The following is a 14,743-nucleotide window of genomic DNA, read 5'->3' as shown; positions in this document are numbered from 1 at the left end:
AGGAGCAAGAATATTAAAGCAGTCTTGTGAAAGGCTGCGGAATTGTGAAGGTGTGAACCTTGAAAATTCTGAGAGTTCATGTCCTCCTGCCATTGTTTGTTCCACATCCATCATCTCTCCCTCTCCCCATCCTATCTCATTTTGTGCCGTGGGTGCCAATTATGTGGAAAACAAAACCACCTTTGCTATTTTTCATTCATCGTAACTCCCTTGCTCCAGCACCAAACCTCGCATTTTGCAAGATGCTTGCCTAGAGAAATGTCTATTATATACCATGTTTCCCCGCAAATAAGACAGGATCTTATTTTCTTTTGACCACCCACCCCCCCAGAAATAAGTACTTGGCCTTATTTCCGGGGAGGTCTTGTTATTTTTGAGGTGCAGGTCACCTCATGGCTGCTGTTGTGTTGCAATGTTTTTGGGGAGGGCTTATTTTGGGGGTTGGGCTTATTTTAGCGCATGCGCTCAAAAGCCCAATTGGGCTTATTATCTGGGGAGGAAACAGGGTATTATATGCAGATCCCACATTGCCTCCACCAATCAACTGTATGTAGGGAAAGAAGGAAAAATAGAGAACTCCTGTTTTTCCAACATTTGGGGAAAAGTCTCAGAACATTTTTTTTAAGTAAGAGAAATACTATAAGCATAATCTTTTCAACAAACTCCAAAACACAAACCCTGCTTCTTTCAATACTGGAAAATGTGCTCTATATAAGCAAAAATTTCACTGAATGTTAATTATTTTTTTAATGTTATCTACAGCTCTCTTTAATTTTTGTGCATGAAGCTATTAGTATTAAATATCTTTATATCTTGCTGTTATTTTATACAGCTTCAGGCAGCATTTGTAATGTTCCTGTTTTTCCAACAACAATAACCTTGCGAGGTGGGTTGGTTGAGAGGGAAAATCACCCAGCCCAAACTATCCAGCTGGGTTTTATGCCTACGAGAGTACTAAAACTCACACTCTTCCAGTTTTTAGTCCAATACCTTAATGATTGCATCACGTTGGCTCTCTATTTCTTAAAAGTCTAGAGAGATTCTCAGTCATCCAGGTCATGGTTGTCTCAAACATGCTTTTTCAGGAGGCAACTGGATTTTCTTGTTTTATTTTTCTTTGGTGACATTTCGCTTCTCATCCAAGAAGCTTCTTTAGCTCTGACTGGATGGTGGGGAATGGAAGGATTTATATTCCTTGCAGATAGCTGGTCATTTGCATCCTTTTAGAGGAAGCTCCAAGTGCTTTGACAACATCCTTAAAGACAAAAACAAGAAATTCCAGTTGCTGCCTGAAAAAGCAGCTTTGGGACTCTCTATTTCTTGTTCATTTTCTGTAACATTAAATGAAGGAAAAGATTCAGATTCAGACCCCTAGCTGAATTGGCTTCCATTCGGGTCAAGCAAAATCAACTTGTTTTCTGAAATGCCAAACTGGGTTCCAAATTGAATGATATCATCTCAGTACATCTGCTTTGCATAGATGGGTGCGCACAGCTGTTAGAATGGGGAGCGTTGTTTGTCAAAACCTCAACATTGATCTGGCATCAGGAGAAACCAAGGAAATTCAGTTTTCTTAACTGGGAAAACAGGGTCTGCAATGTTGTCATGGAAATCCAAATGCTCTGATGTTAAAATAATTGCTGGACGTTTCTCTTCTGACATCCCTGAGAGGATTAAAAAAAGGCCAGATGGTGGCTACGACATCACAATCAAACTACCATGGTTATTGGATAACCATTTGTCTGAAGTGGTATAGGGTTTCCTGCCCAAGCAGGGGGTTGGACTAGAAGACCTCCAAGGTCCCTTCCAACTCTGTTATTCTAGTTAACGTTTGTTCTTGAGGCTGTGATTACTCTATGAGTTCTGTTGCATCGCTTAGTGAATGTGTTGCTGGTTCTAATTGGAGCTGATCAGTGAGGACCATCTGTACATTGTTGCTTGGCCATCTTTACTTTCTGGAAGTTATATTTAGAAAACAAACCTGTTCACCATGTATGGTGTGGGTGTGGGTGTGTGGGTGTGCTGTGCCATCAGCGGAGGTTCCTGCCTGCTTCTCAATGAAGTGACTCTGTTTTTAGGAATTTGATTCAGTGCAGAGCCAAAGTGGAGGAACCTGAGTGTTATCCCAATCAAACCAGTTTAAGGAGCTGCTTTCATTCAGCATTTCTCTTGTCCTGTAGTGGAGAAAAAGAAAGAAGCAGATGGCAAACTCCAGAACTCTTCTAGCACTTCCACCACTTTTGATAGAGACAGAAAAAAGGGAGGGAGAAGTGATAGGAGTGAATGAAAGATAAGAAGAAATGGAGTAATGAAATACACATTTTTCTTAATTTCTACTTTTCTAAGTCAGGGTTGAAGAGGCATGGAGAGAAGACCAGGTGTGCTCTCCAAATTAAACAAAACAAACAAAAAACCTGTTTGGTCAATGACTCAGCCCTTGTTTTCTGCCTGCCTTTTGGTATATCTGTCACTTAAAACACCAGCTGATATTCCTCTAGTCTAGCTAATCCTATACTTACTTCATTTAATTTTTTCCAGCCCATCTTTCTTTCTTCTCTGTTTCCGTTTCCACCCTTTATTGAAGATGGAGATAGAATGGCTAAGAGTAACTCCAAAATACCTTGGCAATTGGCCTATTTCCTGATTGTGCAAACAAGATGTTGTCACTTCTACAGTTGAGATGTAATCCTTTTTTTTCCTTCTAGACCATGGGTGTCAAACTCAATCACGTTATATGAGGTATCGTGATGTTTTTTGCCTTAGCGGAGCTGGGGTTGGCGTGGCCTGCGCATGACGCATCCGGCCCAGTTTGACAGGCCTGTTCTGGACAGTTTATTTTGAAAGGAACAGAGATACCCTCTCTACTGTCTTAGCAGCTGTCAGTGAGTGAGGAAAAGCTCATGGTCCTTATTTTCTTCTTATGAGCCAGGAAATATAGCCCCCCTGTTTTGCAAATACGGATACCACACCCAAGAAAAAAGTTGTCTAGTTTTTTCCCATTCCATTAGCTACATAATATTTGGAGAAGAACATATAAATTAATTTCCTCATTTACTTTGATGTACACTTTATCACAAGCATCTTGGCCAATATTTCAAGCTAAAATTATTTAACATCATATAAGCAAAGTAAACAAGCTTGCAGGCGGCAAAGCTTTTCCCCCCCTTTTGATCATCTATCAATATTGTGAAATTTTCTACCTTCCCACACTGTTTCATGAAAGATATCTGCATCTATGCATATTTAGGTGCCTTTTTAATAACTGGGGTGGTTCATGTTGCCTAATGTCCATACAACTGACTTCAGATTGTGACACTTGGCTCCTTCCTGAGGGGAAGTAGGTGGCTTACTGAGGCAACTGATTCAGTGTCTTTATACCATTTTTTTTACAAATATGGCTTACACTGGTTTAAATTTACTTACCAATATGGGGACAGAATAATACAAAGAAGCAAGATCTGTAGTAATTGATGTAGCACAGTGATGGCTAACCTTTTTGTCATTGTGTCGAAAGCGCACATCCGCACCCATAATGCAATGTGTGTGCGATCCCCCACATGCCCGTCCCCCCGCGCTCCCCCTGCCCCCGGGATGCACGCACAACCCCCCTGCACTCCCCCAGCCCATGCACATGACCCCCCCACGTGTGCCCCACCCCCATGCATGCACACAACCCCCATGCAAGCGCACACACCTCCCACATGCGCCCCACTCCCCACGCATGCACAGCAGAACTCGAAAACCAACTGGCTGGTGGGAGGTGCATGTGCATGCACAGTAGAGCTGGGCTGGGGCGACGGCTTGCATGCCTGCAAAGAGGGCTCTGCATTCATGACATAGATTCGCCATCATGAATCTAGCAGATCCTAAACTTTATTGATTCTGGCAGGGCAAATATAAGAAGGCACCTGGACACAAAGAAAAGTATTCCAGCTGCCAGCCTGGGTGAAGTTGTGAAAACTTCCTGGACAAACAAAGCAGTAGCTCAGAAAGACAAATGCTCCTGGTCTGATGAATGTGCATGAAATGCTTTGCTTATGCTTGCAGCTCCCTGGAAAGGATGAGTGATGTACTATAGTTAAATGACCTACCCTTGAAAACGCTTCCGTGATCATGCTGACAGGATGAAATTAGCTTGTGCATATAGCACTGTGTTGGGTTGCCAGGCTAAGCTTCAGAGCAATCTAAAGAGGTGAGGGTGAAAAGAGAAGCTTAAATCCCAGATGGGATTGGATCCCACTCAGTTGGTGAGGTGTTGCAATGAGTTGCGTTCTGGCCAATCAGAAGAATTCTGTTTTTTTTCTGCAGAGGCTGACATCAACAGTTAGATTGCAATTGTTCTTCCTGGATACCATGTCATAAAAGAAGCATTTGATTTATTGTGTCTTTACTCAATAGAGTTTGTCCTCGTTTAGCCTCTATCTCGTTTAGCGACCTTTCACATTTACGAAAGCGATGAAAAACTAACTTTGCAACCAATCCTTGCATTTATGACCTTTGCAGGTCTATAAAGCAATGGAAAACTGAAATAAGATAAGCATAATTGTGTTTTCACTTAGCAACCTTTTCACTTAACAACTGAGTTGCAGGTCCCAATTGTGATTGTTAAATGAGGACTATCTATATTTATAGCTTGCCCCAATCCTAATGAATAATTTGGCAAAAAAAAGCTTTTAAAAGAGGATTAAGGGCCTACATAAACAATGGAAATCAATAATTAAAAAACAAGGGCACTGAAGATGCCATTTGTTTAACCTAAAAGCCAACTGACTATGGAGCAGTGTTGTTTTGGCCCTACAATGCAAATATTTTGAAAAATACAAGTATTTTTAAATACTTGTAGAGTAGGGACAAGCCATATTTCTAGGGAACAAAAAGGAGGGAAAGTGTGTACCATAAAATAGAGGCCACTACTGAGACGACATTTTCACCTGGACCAATTCCCATGAATAATAGAAAGTTAACATTTTGCATTTTAATTATTAATTTGGGAGAAAAAATGATACTCAAAGCTGTAAAAGGAAAGATAATAATTTGATAATAATCGTTTACTTGTCCCAGTTCAGAGTAATATAATAGGCCAGATTTTAGTAAAGATCCACCACAGCAACTGCCACAAGTGGTTGTTGGTTCTCCATCTCTACTCAAAGTTAACTAGGCTGTGTTCCAACCTGAAACTTAGAAGACAATTGATCTTCATTTCCTGAAGGGGTAGCACGGTAAGAAAATGCACTGTGGTTTGTTGTATCTCCTGCAACAGACATCATTTGTAGTGGGTGATGCCGTTTTGATTGCATTAGGGGTTTCATCATACATCTGGGATCATTATGATTGGAATATCTATTCCTGCTTGATAATCAGTATTCTCACTTTTATCATCCATTCTGGAATGGGGAGGGCTTGGCATCTGCCCAAAAAGAAGACTTGGATTCTCTTTTCTGCCATTAGTGCTGGGAGCAACAGGCAGAAGGGGAAAAATTGTAACAGTAAGAAAGAGGATTTCTGCTCACGGACCTCTCTTTCTGTGGCAAAACAATCCATGTTGTTTATGGTCCCTAGAACTCCTTTCCGAAGACCTAGCATTTCAGTCCAGATATATTGCACATGATGAACCTTTGTAGAAAAGTCTGCAAAAGCAAAATGAGCAAAAGGACAGCTGTGCAGCGGTTAAGGACAGTTTAGCTAGGAATTATTGCATTTCACTGGGAGACAGTGCTAGAACAGCTGCTGGATCATGGACGGCTACCTCTGTACTTTATTACCATGAAATGAATGGGTGTCAGGAAGCATGATAGAATTCTAATAAGTAAAATAGAATCTAATATGTCAGAAACGAAATGCCAAACATTGTCATTTTTAATCCATCAAACTATCCTGGAAACCTGTTCTCTTTTATTATCATGAAAGATTTACACACACACACACACACACACACACACACACACACACACACACACCTTTTCTTTAATCTCAGGTCAAGGTCACCACAGTAGTATGCCCAATAACAACTAGTTAATCCATTCGCAAAGGCAGCTTGCCAGGAGTTGTAACTGTGCCTGCAATTGTTGTTCACCACTGGATGTGTGCTCTGTCTCATTTTGCTTTCTGTGCATTGAGCTTATTGCTTGGTTACTGACAAATTTCCCTTTTGCAAGGCTGAAACACAACATTTAGCAGAGAATAGAGCTCCTTTAGACATGGAACAGAGGGTGATGCTAAGAGCTAAGTCTCACTCCTGCCTTTTCGGTCTTAGAAATATTACGCGATCCAAATTGCTGCTTGTGAAACATTACAAAAATGATACTTGATATGCAAAACCAAAAAGTAAAAGATGACCATTAAATCCTTGTGGGTTGTTGTCGTTGTTGTTTTTTTATTCATCTGAAGGCAGGGAACATACCTAATGTTCTTGCTTTCTATTTTCCCCACAATAACAACCCTATGAAGTGGCTTGGGTTGAGAGAGAGTGACTGAACCAAAGTCATCCAGCTGAGTTTAGTGCCTAAGAAAGGCTTAAAACTGACAGTCTCCCAATTTGTAGTCCAGCTCCTTACACCAAACTGGCTGTCAATCGCTCACAAATGCAAAATATATAATTGTTAGAAGAGTATCAATAAGCATGTATAGCTCAGGGTTGAAATGAGGGATCCTTGGTGCTTTCTGAGCTTGGATGTTTTCTTGCAGACATTTTGTCGACAATCTAGCAACATCATCAGTGCTAAAGTAAGATAAGTTTGTAGTGTAGATTTGTTACAGTACATGAACATTTCTGCTGGATGAGATTGAAGCCCTTCATGATCTAACGTTTGGTTTCTTAATGTGGTCAACCATTTGCCTGCAAATGGAATGTGGAGGCATGTTGCTTCCTGTGTATGGAGTCTAATAGCCCTTGATAGCAATGCATCCTCTGAATGCATTCAATCTCCTTTTAAAGCCATCCATTGGACTCACCATTGCAACATAGTGTGGCAATAAATTCAGTAGGTTAAGTCATCTGCTCTTTGAAAGAATGCAGATCCTTGGTTCTGATAATTTTCACCTCCTTGCTCTAGTATAGACAGTAGTCCCAACCTTTTCTTTAAACAAAAAAAGCTTCTTCCAAAGAATAAGTTAAAGGTTCTCTTCGCACATATGTGCTAGTCGTTCCCAACTCTAGGGGGCGGTGCTCATCTCTGTTTCAAAGCCGAAGAGCCAGCACTGTTCAAAGATGTCTCTGTGGTCATGTAGCCAGCATGACTAAATGCCGAAGGCGCAAGGTACACTGATACCTTCCCACCAAAGTTAGTTCCTATTTTTCTACATGCTTTCAAACTGCTAGGTTGGCAGAAGCTGAGACAAGTAACGGGAGCTCACTCCATTAAGCGGCGTTAGGGATTTGAACCACCGAGCTGCCTACGTTTCTGATCGACAAGCTCAGTGTCTTAGCCACTGAGCCACTGCCTCTCTCTTCCAAAGAATACTGAGGCTTTATGAAATTCTAAAGCAGGAGCCCTGAATTCTAATTTGAATGGACAGGTACAAAACCTCGAGCGATTTCATGAATACTTAACATGCATTGCCCAGTAAACTATGCCAGACTTTCCAAACTGGGTTCCACCTATTACCATAATTCCCAAGCGGTATGGCTGGAAATTAGAGAAGATAATGTCTAACACACCTGAAGGAAATCAGTTTAAAGGAAGCTTCTTAATACAATACCATGCTTAACAAAAATTTGATAAAATAATAGATGGCATTGCGCCAACATTTTATAAGATTTTATAGTTATCTTTCCTCAATCTCAGTATTGTTCTTGCCAGCTTTGTTTTTATATTGGAGATAGTTTTATTCTATTTAAAGTTATTGTTCTGGGGCCTTACTTCTTTCTATGGTTTTAAATTGCTTCTCTAAATTGCTAGGATAATATTGCTTATTAGGAGTGAACATATAAATAATCCATATAAATAAATAGCTTCCTGTTTGAATGGCCATTTAATGAAATATCAAAAAAGTTGGTTTCATTTGCATAACATAAACATGTTTTTAAACAATTATCAATGTTCTGATTATTTTAAACTGTTTAACTGCTCCCTAAGGTTTGTCACCTATGATTTTCAAAAATCTGAGAATCACTCCATTTTTTAAAGCTGAAAAGTGGAGTAGAACTCTCTTCAGTGAATTAGTTTTTAATTTTTCCAGTTGTAATCTTTAATAATCTTTATTTTTTAAAAAAGTATCTTCAGTGAACCTTTTACAGGTTCTAGCATTCTGAAAACAGGATGAAAGAGGAGACTATCTTCTTTGATCCAACTTTCAGAAAGTTTTGTAATTTTCAATAACTTTGAACAAACCAAAAAAAAAATTCTTTTCAAAAGACACTTTAATTAAATAGCTCCTGGAGATCATTGTTCGATATTGGAAAAGATTTTTATAATTTCTGGTTAAAATCTGCTCTTTTAAAAATTCTATAGGATGGTTATATTTGCATGAAAAAAGGTCCTTTCATTTAACATGTCCCTTTAGGGCAATTTTTATAAAAGTACAGAGTTTATTCAAGGCTGCCAACATTTCATGATGACAGTTTCAATGGGCATATAAATCTAAGGCATAAACTGAAATCTAGGATTAGCATAGTCCTTGAGGAGGCACACTTCTTGTTTAGTCTTTTTTCCTTTTTTTTAAGTGGAAGAGTTTTTTAAAAGTTTGACACTGCAGAAAATATTTAATTACACAAAACAAATTGCATCAGCATATTCAGCCATCTCATGACAATTTGGCTTCCCTATGTATTGGACTAAAATCCCACTGTCTCCAATGAATGCTCAATAGCTAGGGATGATGGACATTGTTGTCCACCATAATCAGATTGGGGAAGATTGCTATATAGAGAGGTGTCAGCATTTGGAAAAGCTGTTTTTTCTTCACTATATTTCTTTAAACATTTGTCAGTTAGAGACCTGTGATTAATTTCAGATTAACTTTAAATCGCAATGCTATTCTGTACATTAGAAAATCATTGTTGAATTTTTATTTACATTTTAACATGTTCCTATTGAGATGGCATCAAAATTTAATGAAACAAAACATTTGAAGTACATGGGATACGGAATAGTTTTCTTCATATTTTAATGCTGCAACTGTTCTCATATGATAGCTTAACTTGATATGAATCCATTTGTTTCATTTGTAGGTGAACAAGTCAAACCATTTACACCAGAAGAAGCTAAAGAGATTGTGATGACTCTTCAAAAACCAGTGGTCTTCAGCAACATGACCTTTGATTGGCCGGTACTTCATTGGAATGTTACACATCTGGCTAGTCTATTGGCTGGAAAGAAAATACTTTTTAGAATAGGAAGGAAGAGCACAGGTAGAGAAGTACAACCTTCTTTCTAATTTCTCCCTGTACAGATGCAGTATTTCAGGTGTATTTTCTCCTTAAAATAAATGGGAAATGCTACAGAATGGTTTACAGTAATATCAGCCATTTTAAAATGATAAAGAACAATAATAAAGCATGCCCATTGTGAGATGGATTAGCAACAAGGTGCCCTCCAATTATACAATGAAATGAAATGAAACATCCACTGACATCCAATTCACTAACCAGTATTCCTGAAAGAAACAAATTCTTTTTTTCCCCTTAAGACTTCCTCTGCATCTATTCTAAATGTCTGGAAGGATGGAAAGAAGCTTACCTGCATGAATGGAAGAGCACTGAGATAAAGTTTGACATTGCTTTCACTGTTCATTTAGTCACCGTTCAAAGTTACAGTGCCACTGAAAAAAATACTTATAACCATTTTTCACATTAACGGCTTTTGCAGCATCCCCATGGTCATGTGATCAAAATTCAGATTCTTGGCAACTGACTTATATGCATTATAGTTGCATTATCCTGGGGTCATGTGATATCTTTTGTGACCTTCTGACAAGCAATGTCAATGGACAAGCTAGATTCACTTAACAACTATGTTATTAACTCGACAACTATAATAATAATAATAATAATTTTATTTGATTAGCCGCAACCCTCTCCCGAAGGACTCAGGGCGGCGTACAATCAAAACAGATAAAATACAGATAAAGACAAACATACATACATAAAGAACAAAGACATATACATGTGCATGGAGGAGGTAGACTCATAAGTGAAAGACAATTAAAAAACACAATTTAAAATCCCATTAAATAAAATTACTGAATTAAAAAACCCATCAGGAGCGTTATGAAGTTATGATTGAGCCAGGCCGGCTATTTGGAATAGGTGGGTCTTGAGCTTTACTGTAGTCATTCACTTAAGAACTGTGCCAAAAATGTCATAAAATGTGGGGAAATTCACTTAACAAATATCTTGTTTAGCAACAGAAATTTTGGGCTCAATGGTAGTTGTTATTCGAGGACTTCTGATACTACAATTGACAGTACAGCATATTTATTTACAACTAGAACTTCTCCCATAAAGCTCATTGCCTGTTCAAATTAATTATTACTAGTGCTGATAACCCGGCATTGCCCGGGTATTCATTTATAGGGAGGAAATGTCCAGACCAAATATAATTTCTGATATTGGATTTTTCCCTTTACCAGAGGGAGTTCCCTTGTGGAGTACTGTGAAGCCGTTACCTTGGCAACTCCACTGCGCTGCACAGTGCGGCAGTACAGTAGAAGCCATTTTAAGGCACAACAGGCTGTATCGTAACAGAACACATACCCCGAGGGGTGTTAGGGCAGTCTTACCCCCAGAGTATTTGTTTCCAGAGAGTAAGTCATCTGTGTGCCAAGTTTGGTTGAAATTGCTCAAGGCGTTCCAGAGTTATGCTGGAACACACACACAAACACACCACACACACACACACACACACAGAGCCATTTATATAGATGATGATAGATGATAGATAGATAGATAGATAGATAGATAGATAGATGATAGATAGATAGATAGATAGATAGATAGATAGATAGATAGATGATAGATAGATAGATAGATAGATAGATAGATAGATAGATAGATGATAGATAGATGATAGATAGATGATAGATAGATAGATAGATAGATAGATAGATAGATAGATAGATAGATAGATAGATGATGATAGATAGATAGATAGATAGATAGATGATAGATAGATAGATATAGATATAGATATAGATATAGATGAGCCATATACCATTCACAGAATATTACAGATGCAATAAAACATGCTGTAAAATAACTGTGTATAAATACATTGAACATAAAGGAGTGAAAGGAAGTACCTCTGAGTACAGAGTATATTGTTTACTGTTCAAAAATCCTGTTAGAACTCTACTTGTAAATTACTGTTTAGAACCTGTCCATAGTAAATAGAATACATATTAAGAAGGGATTTTATTCACTTCTTCACAAAACATCTGTGCTGTGTTTATTGTTCTGAGCTGTGTTGATATACAAGCACAATTGGGATTGGGAGAACAAACAATGGCCAATTCTGTTTAGGCGATTTTATTTTGAGCTTCAGAAATGTCTGGGATCCGAGGAGTTGTGATTAAGCACCAATATTGATTTTCATATTGAAATGAAAATGCTGTCTTCTATTATTTATATGGAACTTATCTGATTTTATTCGTGTAAAGGTCTCCAGAATCCTTTGATCAAAGATGCTGTATAAAATGTTCTACCAAGAAACGTGCTTGTATTAAAAATGGTCACTTTTACTGTAGGTGAACTCTGAAATATAGATGACCAATTCTTCTTTTATTTGCTTCCCCCCCACCCCCAAACACCACACTTTCAGTTTTATAGTCTATATATAGTAAATTTGGTAGCAACATTAATTGAAAGGCAGCATATGGAGTACTCAGTTCTAGATACAAAATATTATTTTATGGTAAAATACATTAAGGCCTTTTTGTAGACTACTCCCCATCTTTGGTATTTAAAAAGGAATGAGAAACTGAGAGAGTTAGCCTAAAATTCATGACCTGATGCAAAGAATAAAAGTTTTGACTATCCTATTGCTTTCTATCATTCAGATATCTTAATGAGTGGAGGGTTTTCAAGCTAACTTCATTTTAAAAAAACCTTACTCCATTATTACTGGACAACTGTACTTAATTGATAATTTTTAATTATTTACCATGGAAGGATGAATAATTCACAATATAATGAATATTTTTTTTATTTCTTGCTGAATCAGAGGTAAATTACTCAAAATCTCTGTTCAGAAGGTCACAGAACAAGCTATATAATCTTTTGACTATGTCAGCAATAACCAGAATTTTGCATATAAAATATTCAAGTAAATAAATTTAATAGTTCTTGCAAGAATTTGCAAGAAATTGAGGGTAGCCCAGATGTGCAGATTGTATACTAAATTCAGCCAACCCAATGTACTAGAAATGTTTTGAACCTACACCAATATTTCTTTGCTGGCTAAAAGGGATAACATTTGGATCTCAAAACATCTGGACGGTACCAAATTGTCTGTCTTTGGGAAGCACTGGAATGAACTTTGGATATTGCTTACCTCAGCTTTTTCCTCCTCTCTTTTAGAGCAGATGGATCAGGCACATGGTACTTCATTTAATTTTTGTTTATTATTTCTTATATACTCTACTTTCATATCAGAGGCAGAACAGTTGATCCTGTTTCTGTACACTAGTAAAAACTGCAAATTAACTGCATTTTTAAAAGAAGAAATATCCATTAAATTTTGCATTTGAACAAGAATCAAAACTTAAAGGGAAACCCTAAGCACATACTTTTAAAAGAAAAGTGATTTAGGTTTTTATTTTTGCTTTCATTTGAAATAAATCAGAATGTTTGAGAATCTCCTAGCCGCTATTCCTATGCAGTCAGAATAATAAGAGATAAATACCGTATTTTTCACTCCATAAGATGCATTCCTCCCCCACCCCCAAAAAAGTGGACGGTGCCGGTGAATAGCAGCCGGGCCGCTATGGCAGGGTCATTTTACAGTGCTGAACCTTGCCTCTTCTGTCTTTGTCATTGCCCATGTCTTCTGTCTCTTTTCTGCAGTGCAGGTGTCAGTAGAGAGAGCTGGCACATGAGAGGACCCCTATCTGTGGTCCTCTCAGGCTCCACCTGATATTTCTTGTTTTCCTCCTCTAAACCTAGGTGCGTCTTATGATCAGCTGCGCCTTATAGTGCGAAAAATATGGTACTCTCTGAGTATTGTCTTGCTGGTAAGAACGAAAAGCATCCATACTGTATTTAAATAACTGTACCTGATGAGTCAAATGAAGAGTTAACAGTTATTCTGCCATTCATGCATTCTGCGGTTTCCCCAGCAACAGTAATTTTGGCCAATGTGTAATATTGTGCATTATGTTTTTGGGCTGAAAGACTAGTTCTTGTAATGAGAAATGAAAGTCTGATAAGCCAATAAGGATCATTGCAATATTATGGAAACAAAAATAAAGCACTCCCTTTTTCCTTATACAGGACAATTTCAGGGTGAGGAAGAAGTTCCCTTTATTCACAAATATTGAGTTTGCAAGTATACTTTCTAGCTCTCTTTACATTTCTGCATTTCAGATAATGCAAAAGTGTGTATGACTACACAAAGCCAAAACTAAGATTAGTTCCTCCAACTCCTTCAGTAACTACACTCAATAGAACTAAGCAGTTTTATCTAGAGTCTTAATTCTTTTTATAGTAATAGATTTGCATTCCACTTACAATATTGTCAATTCTGTTAAGGTTGGCACACTCAGGAAACAAGAAGCACCCAGATTTCTGGAATACTGTTTATTGCAAGTAGTAGGATAACTTAACAGAATCTTGAAAGCCTGCCAAAGCAAGTCTTCAGATCAACTTATACTTGGCAAAATTAAGAATAGAATATAATTCTTTATTGGCCAAGTGTGATTGGACACACAAGGAATTTGTCTTTGGTGCATATGCTCTCAGCGTACATGAGAATAAAATACACTCATGAAGAATAAAAAGATATACTTAGTGATAGTCCAGGTTAAGCTATCAAATCGTACTAGTAAACATATAAAACAATATAAATTGGAAGATTCAAGCAACATGGTTATAATCATAAGTGGGAAGAGATAGATACTACAAAGGAAGAGAAGAATAATAGTAATGCAGACTTAGTAAATAGTTTGAGAGTGTTGTGAAAATTAGTTGTTAAGAGTGATGGCATTCGGGGGAAAACTGTCCTTGTGTCTAGTTGTTCTGATGTGCCGTGCCCTATAGCGTCGTTTTAAGGGCAGAAGTTGGAACAATTTATGCCCAGGATGTGAGGGGTCTGTAGATATTTTCACATATCAACAGGTAGAGTTACTGCGTCTTTTTCTTATGCTTTCCCACTCCCCTGGACTAAGGAATCATTTCTGTAATTGTCTTCCCTCCTATAATGGTCCTGTTTCATCCTCTGCGTTCCCAAGGTTTGTCATATATTCTGTTGCATATAGGAAAAGTTCTGTTATAAGCTTTATTATATAATAAACACAGTAGAGTTTCCTTTGGGTCAAGCTTGATATCTGGTGACTTTACAGACACATTACTGCATTGTCTTGCTTAGACACTGAACTGATTAGGCATTGCCGCCTTCTGAGCCTTCCATTTACTGATTTGCTTACTTTCCAGACTAGGCACCAGTCCTAGTTTTTTGTTTTCTTAGTAGTTTTCTTATTGGTTTTCCCTCCAAATCCTAATCAGGTCTGACCCTGCTTAGCTTTTTGAGATTAGTGGGAAGTCAATAGCAGTCAAGCCATCTGCTTTCTCTCTAATAAGACATTAGAAATT

At 37.9% G+C, this 14,743-nt stretch overlaps 1 protein-coding gene across 2 annotated transcripts in view; it reads left to right on the top strand.

Annotated features, from left to right (window-relative positions):
- Nucleotides 1–14,743, top strand: part of HSPBAP1 (HSPB1 associated protein 1) — a 75,128-nt gene that overhangs the window by 20,722 nt on the left and 39,663 nt on the right. Inside the window, exon 2 of one of the 2 annotated variants that reach the window (XM_081938794.1) lies at nt 9,170–9,349. The exons of the other annotated variant lie outside the window; for it this stretch is intronic. Within the exon in view, the coding sequence (XP_081794920.1) occupies nt 9,170–9,349 (180 nt within the window). The remainder of the gene's footprint in view (nt 1–9,169; nt 9,350–14,743) is intronic. 2 annotated transcript variants of the gene reach the window in all.

The sequence above is a fragment of the Natrix helvetica genome (assembly GCF_964273705.1).
Source record: "Natrix helvetica genome assembly, chromosome: 1".
NCBI classification, from domain to species: domain Eukaryota; kingdom Metazoa; phylum Chordata; class Lepidosauria; order Squamata; family Natricidae; genus Natrix; species Natrix helvetica.
This window is presented reverse-complemented; position numbering and strand designations above follow the sequence as displayed.